The 22,466-nt window shown below is 32.8% G+C and overlaps 1 protein-coding gene across 1 annotated transcript; it reads right to left on the bottom strand.

Annotated features, from left to right (window-relative positions):
- Positions 1 to 11,081: 11,081 nt before the first annotated feature.
- On the bottom strand, positions 11,082 to 18,913 carry LOC118044474 (protein ABC transporter 1, mitochondrial). Its single transcript, XM_035052759.2, has 8 exons — positions 18,148 to 18,913; positions 17,600 to 17,825; positions 16,886 to 17,038; positions 15,933 to 16,088; positions 15,495 to 15,654; positions 14,641 to 14,750; positions 14,363 to 14,479; positions 11,082 to 11,752 (listed from the first exon to the last, which is right to left on the bottom strand). The coding sequence occupies exons 1-8, from the start codon at positions 18,675 to 18,677 to the stop codon at positions 11,357 to 11,359; spliced, it is 1,848 nt and encodes a 615-aa protein (XP_034908650.1). The 5' UTR covers positions 18,678 to 18,913; the 3' UTR covers positions 11,082 to 11,356.
- Positions 18,914 to 22,466: the final 3,553 nt, after the last annotated feature.

Here is a 22,466-nt window from a genome sequence, read left to right as displayed (position 1 = left end):
AATATTTTCGTTGGTAAAATCCCTCTAAAATTTACCAACGAAAATATTGCCTCGGTATTTTTGTTTGTATTTTTTGATTTTCTTGTAGAAGAATTATATATCAATATGTCATCAAAAACTAACACAAAATTTTTTAAGTAAAGCTCTAACACACTATTCATTAAGTCAAGTCAAATGGCATTACCTTGAATTCGTAATGCCCATTGTGTGTTCTAAAGGAAGTCTTCTCTTTATCTTCCACATTTATCCTCACTTAATGATAACCTAACCTTCAATCTAGTTTTGAAAAGAACTTAAATTCATTTAGTTCAACCATTAACTTCTTTATGAGAGGAATTGAGAATTTATTCTTGATAGTAAAGTTATTTAACTATCTATAGTATACATAAAAATTTCATGTACTGTCATTTTTTAACTAAAAAAACTGGTGATGCAAAATGGCTACAACTCTACCTAATGACTCCATTAAATAACATATCCTTCACCAACTTCTCATTCTCTTTTTTGAAAATGAAGGAACTCCCATAATGTCTGTGACATTAGTAGGTTTTGCACCACGTACAAGAGGAATTCTATGATCTAACTTCCTTATTAGTGGTAAATGCATTGGTTCTTTAAATGCAATCTTAAACTCCTCTAAAAGTGCTTTAACATTTGCATTCTTAGTATTTGAAGTAATCTCCGCAGCGGTAGTGATAGAAACTAATTTTACCACAAAAACCAAAAATATCTTCCTTTAAATCCTTATGAACCTTTTTAGTTGTAATTAAATATAATGTAGCCTTATCAACTATTTCTTTAAGCTATATTATTCTATCATCTTCCTTGAATGAGATTCTCATCTTAATAAAGTCAAATAAAACAGGAGAGTGTCTTCTTAACCAATCCACACCCGAAACCATGTCATATTTTCCTAACTTTAACAAACTCAAATCAGCAAAGAACTCATACCCTTGCATAAACTATATGAACTTTGGACAATAAGTATTGCACTTCATAACATTATCATTAGCCACAATCGCAACCAATGCAATAGTTTTCCTGACCACAACCTTGATTTCTATATAAAGATTACCTCATCTATAAAATTATGGGTTCTTTCATTGTTAATCAAGATCACCAATTCTATTCCCTAATAGCTTTATTTTATTCTTATTGTATTATGGGCATAGCTTTTTGCAAAAAAAAACCATACTCTTCACTTGCATTTTCTTTCTCTACATTAACTTTAGTATTACCCTCTTCCTTGGCTTCCACAAACTCCTTCGCATCTTCTCCATTGCTTTCAATCATATGAATTCCTTTTTTGTTTAACCACTGGCTTGAATTGTATTTTACTCCATATTTATAGTGTTGCCTCAGTCGTTTTATTTGCTCATTGTCTTAGGATGTTGTTTTAGGCTTTGAGATGTGTCATTTATAACTAGATTATAAGGTTTTTAAGGTTGATTTTCTTTCTATTTACTTATATCAAATAGAGCAATTGATCTGCTAACCAATCTACTTTGCGTGGCTAAACTTGATTGCTCTTATCATTAGCTTGTTCGCGTGGCTAAACTTGATTGCTCTTATCATTAGCTTGTTCGAAGGTTTGCATCAAAGTGATTGGTTTTAAGATCTTTAATATTGGTTTAAAATCTTCCTTGAAACCACTGATTAAACTAGATATATAGTAAAATTTTAGCAAAATAGGGTTCGTAATAATCATAAGAGATTTGAGTTCTTCAAACTTCTCTATGCATTCCTCCATTCCTCTTTCTAGGGTTAATTAAGTGAATTCTTCTACTACTCTTATATTTCCAAACCTCATACAAATTCCTTTTTTGAACTCATACCATCTGCCTACATCTCTATTACTTAAAACAAAGTTGTCAAACCAAATATATGCCCTTCCTTCCAAGTATATGGACGCAATCTCAACCTATCGGAAAACTAGAGTGAGGTGTAACTTAAAATACCTCCTACATGTCCTAAGCCAACCTCTAAAGTTCTCTCCATGAAATGATGTTAACTCCATTCTAGGAAGAGCCATATTATATCCCATCTTGTTTTCTTATTGAGAATCCATCTCTTCCATTCTTATGTTACTCCTTGGATTTGGAAGAATTCCATCAGATACTGGATTGTTCCTGCCATTAAACTTCTCATCTTCTTGATTTTTAAGAATGGTCTGTAATGTTGCCATGATCGAATCCAACCGTGCATTGAATTGATCATTATTTCTATGTTGTTCCTCTTATTATTTCTGAGTGCATTCTTCCATTTGCATGAATTCATCATGCATATTCTGCAATTCCTCGTGTATTCACTGCACTTGCTCTTCCAATTTCTTTCTTTGTTCTTCCAAGGCTCTGACCTTATTGTTTTCTACCATGGTTAATGATAGAGTGTTTAATCAAGATTGAGGGTGGATCTTTGGCAGCTCTGATACCAAATTGTTAGCTCGTGAACTAACAAGAGAAGATTTTGAGAAATTGAGAGGGGAAAAGAGAAGAAAAGAGGGAGATATTGAATCTGCACATAGCAGAACTTTCTGGTGTTATTTCTTGAGTATTACATTACAATTGCCTGCACTATATACAATGAGATTCCCGTCAAAAAGCAACTGTCATTCTAACAAACTCCTAACTGTTAACAGTTCTAACAACTAACTAACACAATCACATGACAGGTTGTTAGTTATCCAACTGTTATTCTAAGTGATATGACTCCAGCTTCTTCTTCTTCTTTTTATTTCCCATGTTTTCCTCCCGCATATTCTTTAGTATCCACTTGTGCTTTCATTCCTTATCCTCTTGATTGTGCTGTAACAATTATTTGATTTGGGTGGGAACAGCACTGAGATTGAGATCATGTTACATTGTGTATCTAAAAGGAAAAATAAAATGTATGAGGTTATCTAGAGCCTTGCGTGATGATACTGCTGGAGCCTGTTTTACTTGTTATTTGCTTACAGAGAGAAGACAGTTTGATTCTTCAGGATTGGTAGCTTTTTTATGCTAGGTGTATGCCCCCCGTTCTTTTTCAGAACAGAAACAACCATTGCATTTGTTTACAAGGAAAAACCTTGAGCATTTTAGGTCCAACGCCCTTAATCTAGAGCCAAAGGATTCGCATGGCTGCCAGCAAACAGATCTACCAGTGTTCTTCATTAATATGTCCTTGGAAGATAGTTGTCACCGGTCAAACCTAAACCCATGGTGCTTATAGAACATAACGACACCAAGAATACGATGAGCAGGTTTAATGGGGGTAAAAGTTAACCTTGTAGACTGGGAGAACGTTATGTTTGAAACCACACCACTGCAGAGGGAGATGCTAATTTTAGTTTTCGACAGTTGAAACTCAGCAAAAATGGTGCACGAATTATACAGAAAGAGAAGAAACTGTACGATGATATAAACTTGCTATTACCATTCACATGACTTGAAGCACATCACCTGTGGGATACATGGTGACAACCAGGGCAAAACAAATTATTTAACGTGTTCTTGGCAGCAGAAATGTCGTCATTTTACCCATCTTAATTCAAATTCAATGATCTCAAGCCAAAATATATGTAAACAATGTAGACTCGTAATTCTGACAAAAAAGCATTTCCTCATACAATGAACAGAATTTAAAACTGTGATTGGATTGAATTTCCTGCAATTCTTGGTGTTTAATTGCTGGGTACATTGGTAGGAAAAAAGAATAATTATTCATTTCAATTTTAAGCCCAGCGTACTTTTATGCTCTACTGGGACAGTAAAATACAACGGATAAAGAGAGAATGACGCTATTCACGGCATTCACTCAGCCAACCACAAACAAATCTGTCAAGTTCTACATGAGACAATAAGGGAATGAAAGAAGAGGAAGCCATGAAAGCCAACGGATAGGTTATCACTCACAAGGGTTCGAGATTATGGCAGGTGTTGTCAAAAGGGTATGGACAGCCAACAATTTTAGCAACTTCTCGTTCAAAACACCAGTCTCCAACATATTGTGCAATCATCTGCACGGTGGAAATTTAATTAGTGCAAGTTTTGAAGTTCTGTACATGGACGCACGCAAGCATCTTGTGCGTGCACCAAAACTTTCTAAGATTCTAGCGTTACTTTTGACGCGAAATAATTCGTCCTATTCTTTGAAAAGAACAAGGGACAAACAGATCACATATGAATATCTATTCTATCATCCCTATACGGGGAGAATTATCAGCGAACCATGTTTCTTGTTTCTCAATTGGCAATGAGCAAAACAAGAATTATGAACAAACCATTTTGATGGGATGTTGAAGAAAACTTTTATGGCATCCAGCATTTGATTCCTGAAGTCTGTTCCATAACAGAGAAAGGACAGACCACTATATATATGAATCATATGTTCTAGTTCAAACTGAATATTGATCCAGAGATTCAAATACCAAGCAAAATAAATTTCCTTTCAAAAATTGGATCTGTGATGAATTACAGCGTGCATGATTTTGTTTGCATTGTTTCCAGGTATCACTATGATCAGCTGATGGTGAAGCTAAAGTGCTTCGCACCTGCCAAAAATAAAGAGAAGAAATTATACTCAACCTATCCACCCTTCATCAGGAAATCACCCAGGTCATAAAATAAACTACAATTGTCGAAGAAATTGTACTCAACCTATCCACCCTTCAGGAAATCACCCAGGTCTTAAAATAAACTACAATTGTCGATTTTGATGTTTCAGCAGTGTTCACATGCAATTTCTTTAGCCCTTTTCCTACTGGCTGCTCTGCTGTTCATTCTTTTCTATCTTCTGTTTTCTTGTTTTCAGTAAAATCTTCATTTTCATAATAAAAAGTTTTCTTCACCTGCAGTCCTGTTTAAACCGAGGACTCTTCTACTTGCATTAGAAATCCTGTGTCCGCGATGCCTGCCGTTGGCTTCTTCTTCACTATTCCAGCCCCCTTTGATCCTTCTCTTCCACTTCTTAAAGGTTTATTTCAAAACCTAAATATCCATTGAATAATTATCTTGCTTTATTAATGATTTTGATGTGTTTTGTGATGATAATTTTGGGATTAAATAGTTTTATGGGATTGATATTTGTATTTAAATGATGTTGGCCAAGTCCCTTAATTTTGCATCTTGTTTTATTATTGATTTTGATGTGTTTATGATGATATTTTAGTATTAAGCAATGCTCATTGAATTGATATTTGAGTTGAATGCACTTTTAATTTTGCATCTTGTTTTCTCTCATATTCTTGATCAGCATTGCAACATGTATTTTTTTGTGAATGAACAATGATCTATTCAACACTATGTACTGGGATGCTCTTTAGTTCCAAATGATACAAAATCAATCCTCATTCCAACATATATTTGCTTGAGTTTTATAACATATTTATAAAACCTATTAAGGATTTGGTTTATGTTAAAAGGTTTATTGGGCCAACATTTCAATCTTTAAAAAATCCACCCTTTTTATTCTCACAAATTATATCTTACTATTCACTCTTGATATTTAGGGTAAATGGAATTAGCATGGGCCATTACTTTGAATATTAAAAAGAGTAGCATGTTCTTTTGATTTTAAATGAAAATAAGTCATAGAAATATCTAAGTCCAATATTCACCAAATAAATTTAGTGTATTAGCCTCTTTAATAATTTCTCACATATTTATAAGAATCCAAAAATTTATTCACTTACGGTGAAGGTAAATACACAAGTTATAGCACTAATACAAACATTAATGAAGGGTAACCAACTAAAATTGAAATGAAAAGAGGTGATTGATAAAGGAAAATGAACCTTAAAAGGGTAATTGTCAAGACTTAATCCATAAAGGATCCTCGTATCACTAGATTTTATTCCAAGTAAATGAACTCATTATGGTCACTACTTGGATAAGATTGAGGCATTCAATATTCATTCATTCAGTAAATATTGTGAGTAAATCGTGGATACTATATTTTAAATGAATCTTAATAAAGTATTATTCATGGACCTTTCCTAGAATTTAGGTTGGGTTCAATGAGGCTAGCATAACCCCAATGATTATTCATTGGCATGATTTGATAAATTAATGATTATAGGTAATGATCAAGGTTCACCAATTATAAACATGTCAATTCACTGATTATTATCGAAGGATAATAAGTTGGGGTGAAAAAGATAAATCATGCCTTAGAATGGTTAAACTTGAGCCCACATATTCATCCAAAGTTTAATTCATAGTAGTGGACTCACTATCACCCAGTTATTTAGAATACTGATACATTAAGCATAACAGACTGTTAGGAATAGAAGACAAAAGTAGCAATGCAGCTTATCTCATGTAAGATGTTTTAGGGTGATAGTATCTTTCATTTAGCATAACTAGTCCCTTACTTGGTGAGTATAATATTAGGTGGTGATTTCTTTTTAACATGAGAACTCCCCCCCCCCCTCTAAACACAAACAACCTTTCCTATTCCTAGGAAAGACGGCTTTAATTCGTCGCGATATCAGGTGTGATACTACATCACATACCAAGCCAAATTTTTTCTAACATAAAAAAGATGCTCATGTGACTTTATAGTTTTTAAAGAAGCAAGAAAAATTCAAGACTTGGGTCATTGACTTGATTGGGTTGATCTTGATTTAAAATCATAATTAATGATAGTTGTTTTTAGCAATTAATAAACTTTAAAGACTTAGTTGTTATGATTAAATTAATTTATTATTCCTAATTTTTTAAAATATATTTAGTAAATGATACCTTTATTGAGTTTTGTGTGTGTGTGTGTGTGTGTGTGTAGCATGTGTTTACGATAGAAAAATACATAACTTTCTCATTATTAGAAGTTCATTCAAAAGACTTTCTCATTTTACTTGGTTTCTCGTATATCTTTACAAATAATTTAAGACCTTTCTTTTTTACATATTCCTTTTAAATGTCACTACACTTTATTTCTTATACTTTATTTATTCTAGATTTTGTTCATTCTTTTTTTATAACTTATATTCTTTTTTCATGCAAACCCATCTGGCTTCATCTTTTGCAACTCATCTACTTAAAAATCATGGAGCACAACACTATCAACAACAAATTATGTTATTTAATCATAAACACGACATCGTTACTTTGGGAGTCTTCTCCTCATTTGTGATTTTTAAAGCTATAAGAACATAAAACTAAGTGATTTCCAAACTTTGTTAGGAATGAACAAATTAACTGCATATAAGAGCTTTTATTAAAGTTGAACATGATCTAATATATTTAGCATGTCATAAAAACTAAAACTTATTGTTACACATCCAATAAAAAAATAATTTTCTTGGACAAATTAATACCAAATATAAGTTTTCTACTAGTGCATAGAGAGAGATTGAGTGTAGAAATAGAATCAATCAAAAACAATAAATTATAAAATCAACAACAATAATGGTAAATTTACCTCGCATTCTTAATCATGATTTTGTCAAGACTGAGAAAGCATGATCTTGTTTCTTTCATCCTCTGTTATATTTGAGTACGAATAGCTTATATTATAACCTAAAAGAAAGAAGCTAGATCAAAGTTGTGTAAAACAAACACAACCCTACATTAAAATACCACTAGGAAGAAAAAAAGTGGAGATAAAGAGTATGTACTTGCATTTTTATCACTTACTTTCCATACTGAAGCTTGATGTTTTAAAGTTGCACTTTCCTTCAACATGATTTTATGAAAAGCATTTAAAATGAGAAATTCATAACTAAAAATATTAAACAGAAGTACAAAACTAATGATTAAATAGGTAATTTGACAAATAAAAGGCTAAGAATAATTAGTAGAACTGTAGGATTAGCAATAAATTAAATGTCTTTATTATACACATATTATAAGACTATCACATTGAAAACATCTCACTTAACACTTTCTTCTGTGTTAAAAATAAAATGATAAAACTACTTTGATATTTTCTCATAATTAGAAATAAATGATGCTTCAAAAATGTTATTCAACCCTAAACTCAAATAACTCATGGAAATTAATTTATTAGGGTTAACAATAACCCATAAAAATTAATTTGCGATTTGTTTTAGAGTTTTGAAAAAAAAAAAGAATATTTGGATTAAAATGATTACAGCAAGGCACTTCACCAAAATCATATTAAGAAGACTTTAATGAATATAATTCTTCTTTATTTTACTTTAACCCCACATCTTTTTATAATCTTATTTTGGCCCCCTTTTATTTTTTCCATGTTTTCCCTTTGTCCTATGATTCATTTTTTTATGAACTTTTAAGTCTCTCCAATCCCAAAAGACTTTATTTTAAATTTTGTTTCATCCATCATATTACTAATTTTGTTGTTGTTTTTATTATGTTGTTTTTTTAATATTTTTATCTGGGGGTTTACAGAAATGATCATACAATTTCATTTAAGATCAGAGGCTTGCTATGCCCTTCCTCATCTCTAAGTGCCTAGGTATCCACCATAAATACCTAAATCTTTTCTTGTTTGAACCTTGCCCTTAACTTTAAGGCTACCCCATTCTAAGGTGCTATTAAATGAAAATGATGCAATCTTGGATATGACATCAAATGATCCATTAGGAGTGTCTATTAGGTCTATTCTAAGGCTTAAAATAAAGTAGATTCAAAAGGAGTTCGATGAGCTAACTCAAGAGAGTTGGGTTAAAAAGGTTCAAAAATATCAGTTCGAACCTTTATGTACTTTTCAAGTCATATATTCAACTTCAGGAAGAATTTTTATGTGATTCCAATTGGATTGGAAACTAGACATATGTACATTTTTAACGATATATAGTAGGTTGTTAATTCATCGAGAGAGAACAATGTGTTTTAAATTTGGACAACTTTTAGACATTAATAAAATTCAGTTTTTCTTGAGCAAACTTCTTCTTCTTTGTTAGGACAAGGAGTAAATCCGACTTATCCAGGTATAATTGACCATATGGCGTCATTCGCAATCATCCAATACCTCTAGTTCTTAGTTACAAGTTAACTTTGGGTCAAAGTTCAACCAAACCTGATTATCCGACTTTCTTGGGATTTGTTGTGAATCTTATAATGGGTTGCACGATCACCTAATTATGAGTTTCACATCATATACTTAGTATGCATACTAATATTCTATTATTATTTTTATGTTAAAATCATATTTATTATTAATTATGTTTTTACATGTTTATAGATTTAAACTTGTATAAACTCTAGGTTTTCTTTTAAAAAAAATTATGTTTAGCATGTCTTATTATTATAAACTAAATATCACTGCTCACTGGTCTAATATATAGATAAATTTTGATTTAGCATGGGTGTGCGCAAAGTCCAATTTTGACAACAATATTCAATGACTTAATCTAAAGCACATTAATTCTTTGAAGTTTTCTTTGAATTTATCTAAAAGTATTGTTTTTTATATAATTAGTTGACAAAGCGGGTGGTTAATTAAAGTATGGCATTGGTTGTGAATGTTAATTTCAATTAGAAACATTTATTTTCCCTTTTCTTGCATTAAAAAAAAAAAATTATTTTCCCTTTTAGGGTACAAAATGAAACCCAATTTCGTAAATCTCCATGGCCTGTCATTAGCATATCTAAGTCCCTAATACTCCAACCAATTTGAAACGAGAAGAGCTCTCTCTCGATCTATAGCTACAGACACTGCACCCATTTCCTTCTTGCTTGGGAAGCAAGAAATTTGTGGGCCCCTCAAGATACTCCCTATAAAACTACCTGCATTCAGGTTTCTCATTCCCTCACGCCTTTGGCAACAGAAAATAACAACCTCCTCCTTCACCTCTCTCTCTCAAATACCAAAAAAATGGAAATCACTGTTGAAATGATCAAGGAATCGCTCAAAGACCCTTACTGCCATTACAACGGCTACAACGTCCACGTCGAGAACCACCGCATCCTCACCGTCATCTCCGGCTGCGACCTCACTGTCAGCAAGTGGATCAAACATGTCTCCAAAACCAACAACGACTCTGCTTCCTCCTCCTCCAAGAAATCTCTCATTGTCGGTGTCTCCACCGATAAGCAGTGCATTTCCGGCAGTAAAAGCTCCGAGAATTACAGTCCGTACAACATCCTGCAGCTCTGCGTCGGCTCTCACTGTCTCATCTACCACCTCCCGCACCCTGAGTGTTACTACACCTGTAAGTCTCTCCGAGACTTCTTCTCCAATCCTAAAGTCATAGCTGTAGGTGTTAACATAAAGCCGGTGGCTAAACAGTTAGAGAAGGAGTTTGAGATTAAGTTTGAGAAAGTGATAGATGTCCATGAGCTAGCTGTGAAGAAGATAGGGCAAGAGTTGTTAGATCTGAATCTGAGCAAGTTTGACTTGGATAAGATGGCTAAGGCATTGCTAGGAAAACACATGGATGTTGTGAGGCCTGAGGAGAAAGCGGAGTGGTCTAGTAATACTCCTTACTGTATGTATTACGAATATCATGAGCAGGTGAAGTTAGCAACTGTGGATGCTTATCTCTGTTTTTTGATGGGTTGGGAGCTGTTATATGATGCGGATGAGTGTAAGCGCAATGTTTCTCTTGCCTTAAAGCAGAAGATGAAGAAGGAGAGCAAGCATCTGAAGAATCATAGGAAAAAGAAGACCAAGTTATTGTTTAAGAGATCAAGGGTGGATTTCAGGGATGATACGGTTTGGTAATTAGTAAAGACTTACTTAGTCTCTGTCTGGCTAGCTATTAAGAGGCTAGTATGAGGACTTGCTGCTCGCAGCGGTGTTGAGTAGTGCTGGAATATTCTGGACATGGACGTGGATGACTGGTCAGTACTATCTCTATCTTTGATCAGTCATATTCCATTTGCGAATGCAACTGATAATTCGTCTTTGGCCAATGTGATCAATGAAGGGATGCTATATAGATTTTACAACTATATATGAGATTTATGCTTCAATTCTAATTAATTTAATATATTATCCTTTTAATATTAAAAAAGTAAATTATATTATATCATAGCAACTCCAATATAAATTAATTTTTTAAACATGATAAAAAAAAATCAGGCAAAAAAGGTTTTACAATTAACATTTAACAGCAATTTTTCAAATAGCTATCTAGCTGGTATATTCTTTTAGCGCTCTATAAGCTTTTAAAATGCTAAATCAATAGGTTCCCTATATATATATATGTGTTTCTCTCGTACATAAAAGAATGAAGTACAAATGATGAGTAGCATGTAGCCTCGGGGTAATTCAACTTTATCTCATAAGGGCAAAGTACAGCCCTCTAATCATCAAAATCCTAAACAGAAACCCCTCATTCTGATTGTAAAGGCAACAAAAATATTCTTGCTTGCTTGGGATAGACGTTCTCATCCCACACTTTATTAAGTAAAAAAACAAAATTAAATTAACAAATGTCAAAAATTTATCAAGAAATTGAGCCACTGAGCATCTGGTTCTCACCATCTTCACCAAACTGATAATCCTTGTAGATTTCGAGTAATAGTTCCCTACATGGTACAACGGCTCCAATCTTGATGCAAGCCAAGAAAGCACCTGAAAGCTTTCTATGAAGGCTATATACCTCATCTGGAGGTGGAGTGAGCCTGTGCCTTAGCATTGTTGCCCCAAGGTTTGAAATACTGTGAGTGATATTAGAGGATCGGAAGTCATACCCGCCAGGATTAGAGAATGGCAGTCCCACGATAAAACCAGCCTGAACATGAGCATCCAGCATTGCCTCTGATTCTTCTCCTGAGAGGAATCCAAGCCTCTTTGACATCTCGATCACAACATCTCTTTCACCATTTGCACATGCTACAACCTGATCAAATATCCAGATCAAAGCCCTCAGCACATAAAACATTAAAGATAAATTAGAATCCAAGCATGTCTACAAAAATGTCTTATTTTTGGTACTTGAGTAATGAAAAGCTGAGAACCACCGCAAACAAACGAAAATAATAAGATGCTCCACTACAATTATTTGAGTCGGCTTTTTACAATATTGGCTACTCTATGTCTAGGTAAATTTCCTGCTGAATAAACTACTGAGCCTGTTCTTGTTATATCGAAAGGTGAATTATCTACTGAACTTACTTCTTGTTCATCCATTAATTCTACCGTTAAGCTTCCGGTTACTGTACTGATTGTATCAGTGAGTTCTTATTCTTAGATTTCTTTCTTCATAATAATATAGATACTCTTCTTCAGTTAATTGTTTGTTTATAAATATCTGTCCGTCTAATTCCATTAATTCTTGTTCAGTTAAATTAGTCATTCCTGATTCTTTACGAAAAGCTATTCTATCTGTTACTAAATGAATATGAGCCAAATTCATTTCTATATCTGTCTCTTGATCTGAATCTATATCTCTAGCTAGTGTCTTACTATAGTCTGTAAACCTTACTGAAGTTTCTCCTCTATTATTTTTATAGGTTAAAGGTGACTGTGGTGCTAATATACTCTCTCTTTTTATAAAATCATCTAATTTCCATTCTAAACCGGCTAAATCTTCTGCACTATACTTGGTTGGTTTTATCATTTTTAAACCTTTATTTCCTAACATTCCTACTACATCATCAACTCTCAAATCTGTATCTAGTATTACTACTTCCCATTTTTCCTAGGAATCCAATAAACAGTAATAAATTATTGCCTTTAAATTGTTCAAATCCTTTAGTCTGAATTCCTATTTTTATATGATCTGTGAAGTCTTTCATATCTAATAAGAAATCTGGACTACAACATAAGAATCCTCTGTTTTCATTCAAATCTAGCTCTTGATGGATCTTGCCATCTATCATCATAAATACATATCATTACCTTAGCTCCTATATGTTTTCTAACCATACTTTTAACTCCTATAGTTATCATTCCTAGATGCATTAGGTTATATTCTTCTCTTTTTAATTCTTTTCCTGCATCTGACGAAATAAGATTGACATTTACTGTGTCATTACCACAGCAACTTATTGTTACTTCTCTATTATGCTTATAAAACCCTGTTTTTATTGCAAAAGTACCTGGTGAACCATATAAAGCTCTAGCTCTCATGGTTCATAGATTATGATTTACAAAAGAATTATAATCTTGATCTACATCTACAACTCCGTCTAATTGAACATCTTCTCTTGTTCTATTTCTACTAAATTATATATCTATTATACCACCTGTACTACTTGTACTAGCCCCTGAAGTGTTGTGTCTATTTTCTTGTATAGTTCTACTAGTGCCTGTGAAGGATCTAAAATTACTCATTTTGTGTCTGAAGTAAATCCTGGGATAATCTTATATTTGCTATCTTTAGGCTGTACTGCTATAAAATTCCAAGCTGGCTGGGTTTTAATCTTTTTAGGTCCTTTATCTGAAGAATCTATTTTAAAATTGTCTAACTCAGTAGATGTTTCTGATATAGCTATGTCCTGTTTTTCTTTTAATCTCCTTTCTTGACTTTTAATGATTTCTGCTAACGTTCTTTCTGATTCTTCTGTTTCACTTAGCCTAGTTTTTAGTCTTTTGATAGTGTTTAGTAATTCAGAATCATCAGTTGTTATTTCTTTACCTTTACTATTATTTTTTACTTCTTTTTCAATATTAACAACTCTGTTTTCTAACAGTGAAATTCTAGCTCCTAATTTGATTAGTAATTCTGATAATTCTAATATTAAAGCCTGAATAGTATAATTTTGTTTAATCTGAATTTTATCTCCTTTAGAAGTTGGCTCGTAAGATGTGAATCCTTCTGGGTCCCTGTAAATTTTTGTTTATAGCAAAGCTCTTTGATATTCTGGTCTGTTTTCTACTCCGCTCATGAAAGTGCTATTTCTTTAATATTTAGGGCTATAGCCTTAATCTCATCTTTAAACTTATCTGTTGGTGATTTTATGTTTCTTAAAAAAATTTCAGATTCTAACTCTATATCATTTGGCTTCTGATTTATTTTATCTATTAATCTAGTTAACTTCTCTGTTGTAGGGAGTTTTTCTAAATTAAAGTTATTCTTAAGATTAGATATAGCTCTGTTTTGGTCTACTAGCTGTTCTTTAATATAATCAAAATTTTCTGCTAAATCTTTAAACTTATTTTTATACTCTTTTTTAAATTGATTAAATTCTTCTGTGAATTTCTTTTTTTTCTTTTCTAATTTTACTCCTAGATTTATAATCGAATCTACTACTGTGTTTAGATGCTTGTGTTCTTTAGTGTGAAAATAATGTTAAGGCCTAGATCTGAAAAATTGCACTTTATATTAAACACTTTTCGTTCACTTAACTTGTATTTTCTGTTATCTCGTAATTCTAAACTAAGATAATCTAATCTTTCTAATTTCTTTACACTATTATTGGCTATTGTATCTTCTTTTAATTTTAGCTTTAAATTAATAATTTATTCTTTTAACTAATCTTGTTTGTCCAAGAATCGAAAGGATTACCATTCTTAAGTAGTCATCAACAAATCTTTTAGGATAATCTCGAGCTGCTCCAAAGTCAATGAGATTGATGGTGTTTGTGGCCTCATCATACAAGAAATTACTCCAGTTAGGATCAGTCTGCATAAGAAAAGTGCAACACAAGTAAAGGTGACTACCAGATCAATGTGAAATGATCCAAAAAGATGCAAGGATATTTGCATGCTTGGAGAGAGCGCATGTCATAACAAAGATCAAAAGCAAGCACTCAAAAAATTTGTAAGGTAAAAACAGGGCCCTGCCTGCATGAAGCGGAAGACGAACAATTCCATCAATGTGAGTTCTAGCAACTTTCTCCCAACATAATTACGAGTTTCTTGGTTCAGTGATGCTACTTTATCAATTGGAATTCCTGTAGCAAGGACAAACATTGTATTAAAAGATGACCAAAACCAAAGTTTCATGATCTATAGAGAAACACGGGTGCACACGCACACGCAAGTGCACGCACAGTTTACATTATGTTGTAGGAAAGCTATCATAGCTTTTTTTCTTTCTTTTTTGAAAAAAAAGAAAAGCAAAGAATAGTTATATGCTAATGTTAACACAAACCATTATAAGAACTAAGAAGAATCAGTTGTGCTAGTCAATTCTGTATACATATTAGAAGCTAAGTATCATCATACAGCTAGAAGATTGTTAAAAGTGATAAAAGGATTATCTTTGGGCTAAATTTATTCATGCTTCTAGAAAAATTTTAAGTTAAGGTTCCAATGCCATTGCAAATCAAAATTGATGGTCATGACCACTTCAACCAAAAATCAGATTTTTACATGAACCTTTTGCTCATCAAATGTCGTACTTTTATAGCAGCAGTCCAAGAGTATCTTGAAATGTACATTCATAAGTAATATTCTAGATAAAGAAAGGATAGAAAAATGGAGTAGCAAGTCATAAAACAAGATTTTCAAAGGTGAAAAGCATGATAAATCTAAGACATGAAGAATGACCAATCATTCATGTGCATGAAACCATCAGAAACTCTCGCAAGTGGACATTTACAGTGTGATAAATTTGTTAATAACCTTAGCTTTCAAGGTTAAATTTGACCAGCATATTTAAGCAAGGAAAGTAACACAAAATACTCAGCAATTACCAGAAACAAACTCGGTACTTAAGACTCTTTTACATGAAAGATCATCCACAACCAATGGAACATAAAAGCCCTCAGCATCAGATAGCAGACTGCGGAACTGTTTCTGATTGGCGGCCTCCAACTCATAGTCACATTCTCGAGACAGTTCTACTTTTGCCACCTTCAAAGAATGGCAAAAGGAAAATTAGCATCCAATCCCAACAGTAAAACATAGCTTTACAACTACAGTCAATAATTAACCAGTTTTTGCAGCAAGGAGCGATGGATAGCACCGAAGCATAGACCAAAGACAAGATAAAAGGCACGATTGGTAGCTGATCAAACAACCATAAGACAGGCTCTATTTTGAATCTCACAAATTAAGGACTAAAAACCACTCGGTAGCATGTAGTGGCAATCCTAATACAGCAATGCAAATCCACAGGAAAATACAAATACCTTTATAGCTCTGTCAAGAAATAGTCCTTTTGGAATCAGGTTTGTATAATCTAAAAGAAGTTTCACATTCTCAATGTCGCTCTCAATACTATCTGCAACACCAGGGTACTGAATTTTCATTGCAACCTCCATACCATCCTTTGTCGCTTTGTGCACCTATAATCATTAACAATAATTAAGCCACAATAAGAGTATGAAGCATGAAAACGCATGTGGGAAAGATATATAAATAAAAACAATATCATATAACATATTTAAAAAAGCTTCTAAAAGGATTCTATAAATTAGAGACAAGCGTTTCAAATATGAATAACAGAAATGTAAACTGGAAAAACTAGAGAAAAGGTGGGGAAGAAAGGACAAAATCAGCTTATGAGGTAATAAAATTCATAGAGAATAAGAATTGAAGCTGTATGCTTCAAAAGTTTCACATAATTATAAGTACGAACATAGAAATCCAATAGTTTAAATAATAACATTTAAATGAATATTCACATCTTAGTTGGAAAATCAAACTGAAGCTGGAGAAAACAACAAAGTACTGAACTGTTTGCGTAGCACAACAGTGTAAAGCAGCCCAACCGGATATAAGGCATTGTATGCCCCGTTTGGAATTACATTCCAAATGGGGTTTCATGAAAATTTGAAAAAAAAAAATTAATTGAAATTAATTTTTTTATGTTTTCGGATCGTTCTGGTGTGCTCATGTTAAAAATTGTTTTTAAAAAAATAAAAACATATTATTTTGATGCATTTCCGAGCAAAAAACAACCGCTATCACCCTCTTAAACACCCCCGTGGTTGGTTTAAAAAACACTTCTAAACAATAGCAGGTCTGTCTCAATTTGAAAAGACACATGAAGGTCAAAGCAAAAATGAATGGAATGCCAGGGCCAGGAGTCAACTGCTATTGAATGAACATAAAAATGAGATATGTAGCTAGAATGCTTCACCTGGCCTATACTTGCAGCAGCAATTGGTTCATAATCAAAACTAGTTAACTTCTTTGACCAGTCAGCGCCCAACTCGGCATCCAAAACTTGATTCAGTTGGCTCTTGGGCATCACGTCTGCACCTTGACGTACAATATCTAAAGCAGCCAAGATCTATAAAAGGTAGAAGAAATCAAATATATAATTGAAGGAAAAATACGTCAACAAAAAGTAAGTCAACAGTTTGGAGGCCATGGTCAAGACAAATGATGATCTGTTGTTTCTTTTCTTTTCTATTTTTTTCAAAAAACACCTTCTCTAAAGCCGATGCAGTAAAAGTAAGAGCCAAAAAAGCTTTAATAAAGCAATTATACTATTACTCCTGCTCTATTTTGCAGCTTAAGCAAATATTCTTCAGCAATGCCAGAAATCTCAGCAAACGACAGTCTCCCATAGAAGAGAAGTTAGCATCTCCAAGATAAGGAAGGGATGACATTTTATTATTAATTTATGAGTACCAATTCAAGATACCTCATAATCATATAGCTACTCCTTAGATGAGTTTCTATAACTCATGAATTCAAACCTTCAGATAAAAAGTTGGAATGCAAAATTTACAATTTTGAGAATTTAGAGCCATGAGGACTCCTCGAAAATACACCTGAGGTGCGCAAACATGACATCCTGATATCTAAATAAACAAATGAAATAGATATGTGAATAGACTAAGCATACCGGAGCAGGAACAAGAGATTCGTCCTGTATGCTCAGCATTTGTCCTATCTTGAGCGCAGCTCCACGCATTCTGCATAATGCAAGAGCCAGGCGTTCTGCATTCTTATCGGACAAAAATGGAGAATAAGCAGATTGTTTGTCTTGTGAACTTGGTGTACCAAAGACAAGTCTCTTTGCAGATTCCTGAACTGTTCCCCATGCAAGCCCGGCTCCTAGACCAGCAAACCTTTAGAAGTTATAGGATATAAGTTAAACATATACTCCATGATTCATGTCATTAACTTATAATTCGTTGAATCATCAAGACTAATGCTCTATTATCCTCTACTAAATTGAGCCAATATGTGAATTAACATAACATCATCAGGTTTTGATTTCCAAATATATTGGAAAATGTTATATATAAACTTTACTGGTGTGCATATGCATTAATTCAATCTCAGCCAAATTATACACACACACACACACACACATATAAAGCAAATGATACAAAAGTATGAATTTCAATCGATAATAATAATTAAAAAAAAAAAAAAAAAACTACTCACCCAAGCGCTCTTGTAAACGGACTGGAAGGAACTCTCCTCTCCCGAGGCTTCCTCCTCTTCACCACTGGCGGCGCCACCACGGTTTCCGCCGGTGCCACAGCCACCTCTCCAGCACCTGCATGGCCTTTATTATCTCTATCCAAATCACTAATTTCCTCCTTTGAAATTCGTTTCTCCTCTAAAATCTTGTATTGAAAAGAAACCGGAGTCACGACACCATCACTGGCGCTGCTTTCCTTTCCGTTGTCGCCAATTGGCAGCTGCGATTCAGCTGGGGTTGATTCTGCTGCCAAGTCAGGTGAATTGTTGAAATAAGCGACGGATCCATGGGGCCTGGGAGGCGAAAACTCGCGTACTTTTCCTTTAGTGAGGCCCGATAGGTCGGTGGCGGAGACTATCGCTTTCTTAGCGGTGGAGGCTATTAGGGTTTCGAAATCTCCATTTTCGAGAGCTTTGGAGCGTTTGGCAATTTCCTTGGCTACTAGAGAAATGCCGCTCAGCAGTCTTCCTATGTGATTAAACGAACTCATTGCATGGCGCCCTGTAGATTTGGTTTTGGGATAAATTGTTTTCACCTTTATCCGATTATTGTTGTTAGTAGTGCAATCAATCAATCGATCAGTCAACACTAAATTTTAGAGCGAAAGCTTTTGGTTACGCGAGCGAGAGGGAGAGAGGCTACGTGGTACCTGTCCCTTCCATGAGATTGGGGAGAAAGCAAAGGAAAAGTCGATCGGTTGGAAGTTGAAAAGCAAAGCCTGCTAACGCAAAGGCAGAAACCAAATTGGATTTGGAAGCCAGGCCATCCAAGAGGGAAGTCACAGGTGACGACGTCCCAAAGCCGAAGGGACACATGGCCCGAAAGTCTTCTTGCAAATGTTTTAGGTTAGTCATGGACCACGAGGCCTGAGTAAGAATATTGTGTGGATTTTAGCCCAGTTGCAAATATATGGGCTGTAACTGCTAGCTGTATTTTTTTTTTTTAATTTTGTTTATTTTACTTTGTAAGAGTCCAAAAACAAAACGAAAAAAAAAAAAAAGTCTCCTCGTTTATTGTGTACTAGATAGGTGATCCGTGTTATATCGAGAGTCAAATTTTTCTAATATAAAAACAAAATATTCATACAATACCAGCATTTTTAAAGAAATAAAAAAAATCAAAGACTTGAGTCATTAATTTGATTGGATTATATAAGCTCGGTTAATTTAATAATAAGATTAAAATTACATTACCAATAATAAAGTGAACAAAAAAATTTCGCAATAATTAACTATAAATATGAGCTACCAATATCATACTCAAGAGGGGGGAAAAAACTTGTTAGAGACTCATCGTCACTCTGTTATGAACACGACCCTTACCATCAAAAAAAACTTACTGAGATGATTTTAATATCATTGTGAAAGGTTGCACAATGACAACATAAGATGTTGCACTTGCCTTCAGAACAACGACCCAAAAATAAAATCAAATCAAATAGTATGAAGTGAGCATCTCATGCTTATATTTAATTAATTAGTTTAATTTAAATAAAATAAATAAATTTATTTTAAAAAGGGTAAATTTTACAAAGAACGACAAAAAAAACCCAAGATAACTCAAGTCATTTTAGACTTACTTAAAATCCTATAGAAAACAAATAAAAAAAAATATAGATCAGCTTAATCTCCAATTAAATAAATATTGAAAGATAAAACTAAAAAAAACAAACATGAGCTTATAAAAAGAGAAAAAACACCAAGCAAGCCCAGGAAAATCTCTTAAACGTGGGTTAACCTCCCAAACTCACAGCCCATAAATCATAAACTCGAACTTAATCAAGAACCTCAATTCCCAACCAATTTAAAGTTGAAGGGTGAAATAAAAAAAAATATCAATTAAAAGTTTTTGCTAAAGTAAAAAAAATAGCAAACAAAAGAATGAAAATCAAATCTAATAGGAAAAAAACTGAAGAATGATGAAATAATAATAAAAAAAATTAATTTTAAAAATTATCTCAAATAAAAAATATAGTAATTAAAAGAATTTGGAGCAAATTTAATAGATGAGAGAAGTTGTAGTATGAAATTGAAAAAAAAAACATCCAACTTTATAAATTATTTCAAATAAAACAAATAGTAATCAAAAGAATATGGACCAAATATAAAGGAAAAACCAATTGAAATGCTTATTTAAAATTTTAGAGGTTAGATGTGGAAATCAAAGAGAAGAGAGAAAAAAAAAAAAAGGAAAACAAAGTCAATGACACCAAAACACAGGTCAATAAGTCACATACACCACCTGGAAAATAAGGGACTGCCAAGACAATTCCAACGTCGTCTAGGGAGGAATGGGGTGCCAGGACAATTCTAACACAACCTAGAGAGGAAGGGGCTATCGAGACGATTCTAACATCGCCTAGGGAGGGATGGGCTTCATCATTGTATAACACCTCATGCATCATCCAAAGATGGCTAATGCTCTCCGCATGATATATTTAAGAATTAGAAAATTAATATGTTTTCAAGAAAAATTGAGCAATAAAAATAATTCAAACAATGATCAGCCATCATAATTTTTCTTAAAAAAAATTAGCTTTAGAAGATTTTTAAGGAGTAAAAAATTCAAAATGCTTAAAAAAATTAAAAAGTACTTTGACATTAAGTTATGTAGGCAGAAGCTAAAGACAACAATTAAATAAAGAACACATAAATTTTTAAATGGATGAAAAAAGCTACAAGTGTGAGCCCCAAATTCACAAATTTATTCTCTCTAAAAACAATGATAATGAAGTCTACCTCACTACGAGATTTACAAAGCTACCTTACCTCAACTAGAAAATAATAAATAAATAAAAACCCTAAATTATAAAGGAAAGAAGTATAAAATCCAGAATAAGCAAGAAATCCAAAAATAAAAAGGAAAAACACCAAAACTGTCAAAATTAGAGGGCCTCAACAAGATTTTTGATATTTTAAATATTTGACTGTTCATGTATCAACATAGTGGTTACTATAGGAAAAACAGCCTTTGAAAACTTTTGTAAAAATTTGAATGCGATCAAATGGTCAGATAAAAAAATATGGCCTTTTTTAGTTATTATTCTGACTTGGTGCCACCAAACCTCCTCTTGGGTCTTAACATGTTCCCCTAGTTCATAAATACATCTATTTTATTATTCACGTAATCTGTTTGTGGCAGATAATCATCTAGTTGTTGCAGATTTACATCTGACGGCTCAGAATCACTCGTTATCACATTAAGTTTTTTTAAAAAAATTAAAAATAAAAATGATTTTTTTTAATTCCTAAACAAACAAAAAATAGAAACGCTTAGCAAGTTTTTTGGAATTTTTTTTATCTTTAACATTTTAGAAAGTTTAGTTTGTTTTATATATAAAAAAAAAAATACTCTTAAACATTTTAAGAATTTTAACAAGCGGTATTTTTAGCACTTTTTTATATTTTTAAAAAATGAAAAGAAATTCTTAAATAAAATATTTTTTTTATCAAATATTTTCAAAGATTTTTCTTTGTTTGAGAAAAAGAATTTCTCAAACATTTTTAAAGATTTTAATTGGTATTCATCTTGCAATTAAATATAATTGAATTGACTAAATTTAATTTGAGAATATAGGATAAAAGTTGATCAAATCTTTTTATAAGGATTTATTTGGTAAATTGATACATAGAGGGTTTTGTTTTTTTCCAAAATGAGAGCTCAACTCAAGATTATGTGTGTCAAGAAAAATAATTATGTTTGTTAATAACAACAATAATAATAATAATAATAGGAGGAGGAGGATTGCAACACTTCCAAAACAGAATCGGAATCCTTTACTTTGTCCTTCCATCGATATGCACCACACTTAGACAACCTTCGAATGCCAAAACATTTGCTTAAACCTCTCTTCTAGCTTCTTGCAAGCCAAGAAAACCAAACGCACGATTATTATTAGACACGTAAAAGAGCACTGATGCTTATTGTTTTATTAATTATTTTCATTGGCTTTTTCACCAGATAATGGATTTAATTAGCATTTAGCTAGTCACCTTGTCACATCATATATTAGCAGGTGATGGATTGATAATTTATTTTATTAATAATGGTAGTTGCTAATTTATTATACTTATTTCGATATGTCAAGTTTAAATATGAATTTACATCACCAATAACAAAATCATGAAAATAATAAAATTTAAAATGGATAATATATAATAGGTTAGGCTAGGCTGTTATATTTAATATCAGAACCGATAGCTGTCTAGTTGTGCCAATAAGATCTCTGTGCTTTTTAAGAATGGTGAATTGTCATATCTTATATTAGAGAGTGAGGAAT

The sequence above is a fragment of the Populus alba genome, chromosome 2 (assembly GCF_005239225.2).
Source record: "Populus alba chromosome 2, ASM523922v2, whole genome shotgun sequence".
NCBI classification, from domain to species: Eukaryota; Viridiplantae; Streptophyta; class Magnoliopsida; order Malpighiales; family Salicaceae; genus Populus; species Populus alba.
Note: the sequence above shows the minus strand (reverse complement) of the source record. Positions and strands in the feature narration are given on the sequence as shown.

What these genes read in the sequence shown, in the direction of transcription:
- LOC118044474 (XM_035052759.2), bottom strand. Translation starts at nt 18,677, where the DNA reads ATGAGTTCGTTTAATCACATAGGAAGACTGCTGAGCGGCATTTCTCTA. An exon ending in CCGTTTACAAGAGCGCTTGG is followed by an intron (nt 17,826 to 18,147) that starts GTGAGTAGTTTT and finishes TAACTTCTAAAG; the next exon opens with GTTTGCTGGTCTAGGAGCCG. An exon ending in AATCTCTTGTTCCTGCTCCG is followed by an intron (nt 17,039 to 17,599) that starts GTATGCTTAGTC and finishes TACCTTTTATAG; the next exon opens with ATCTTGGCTGCTTTAGATAT.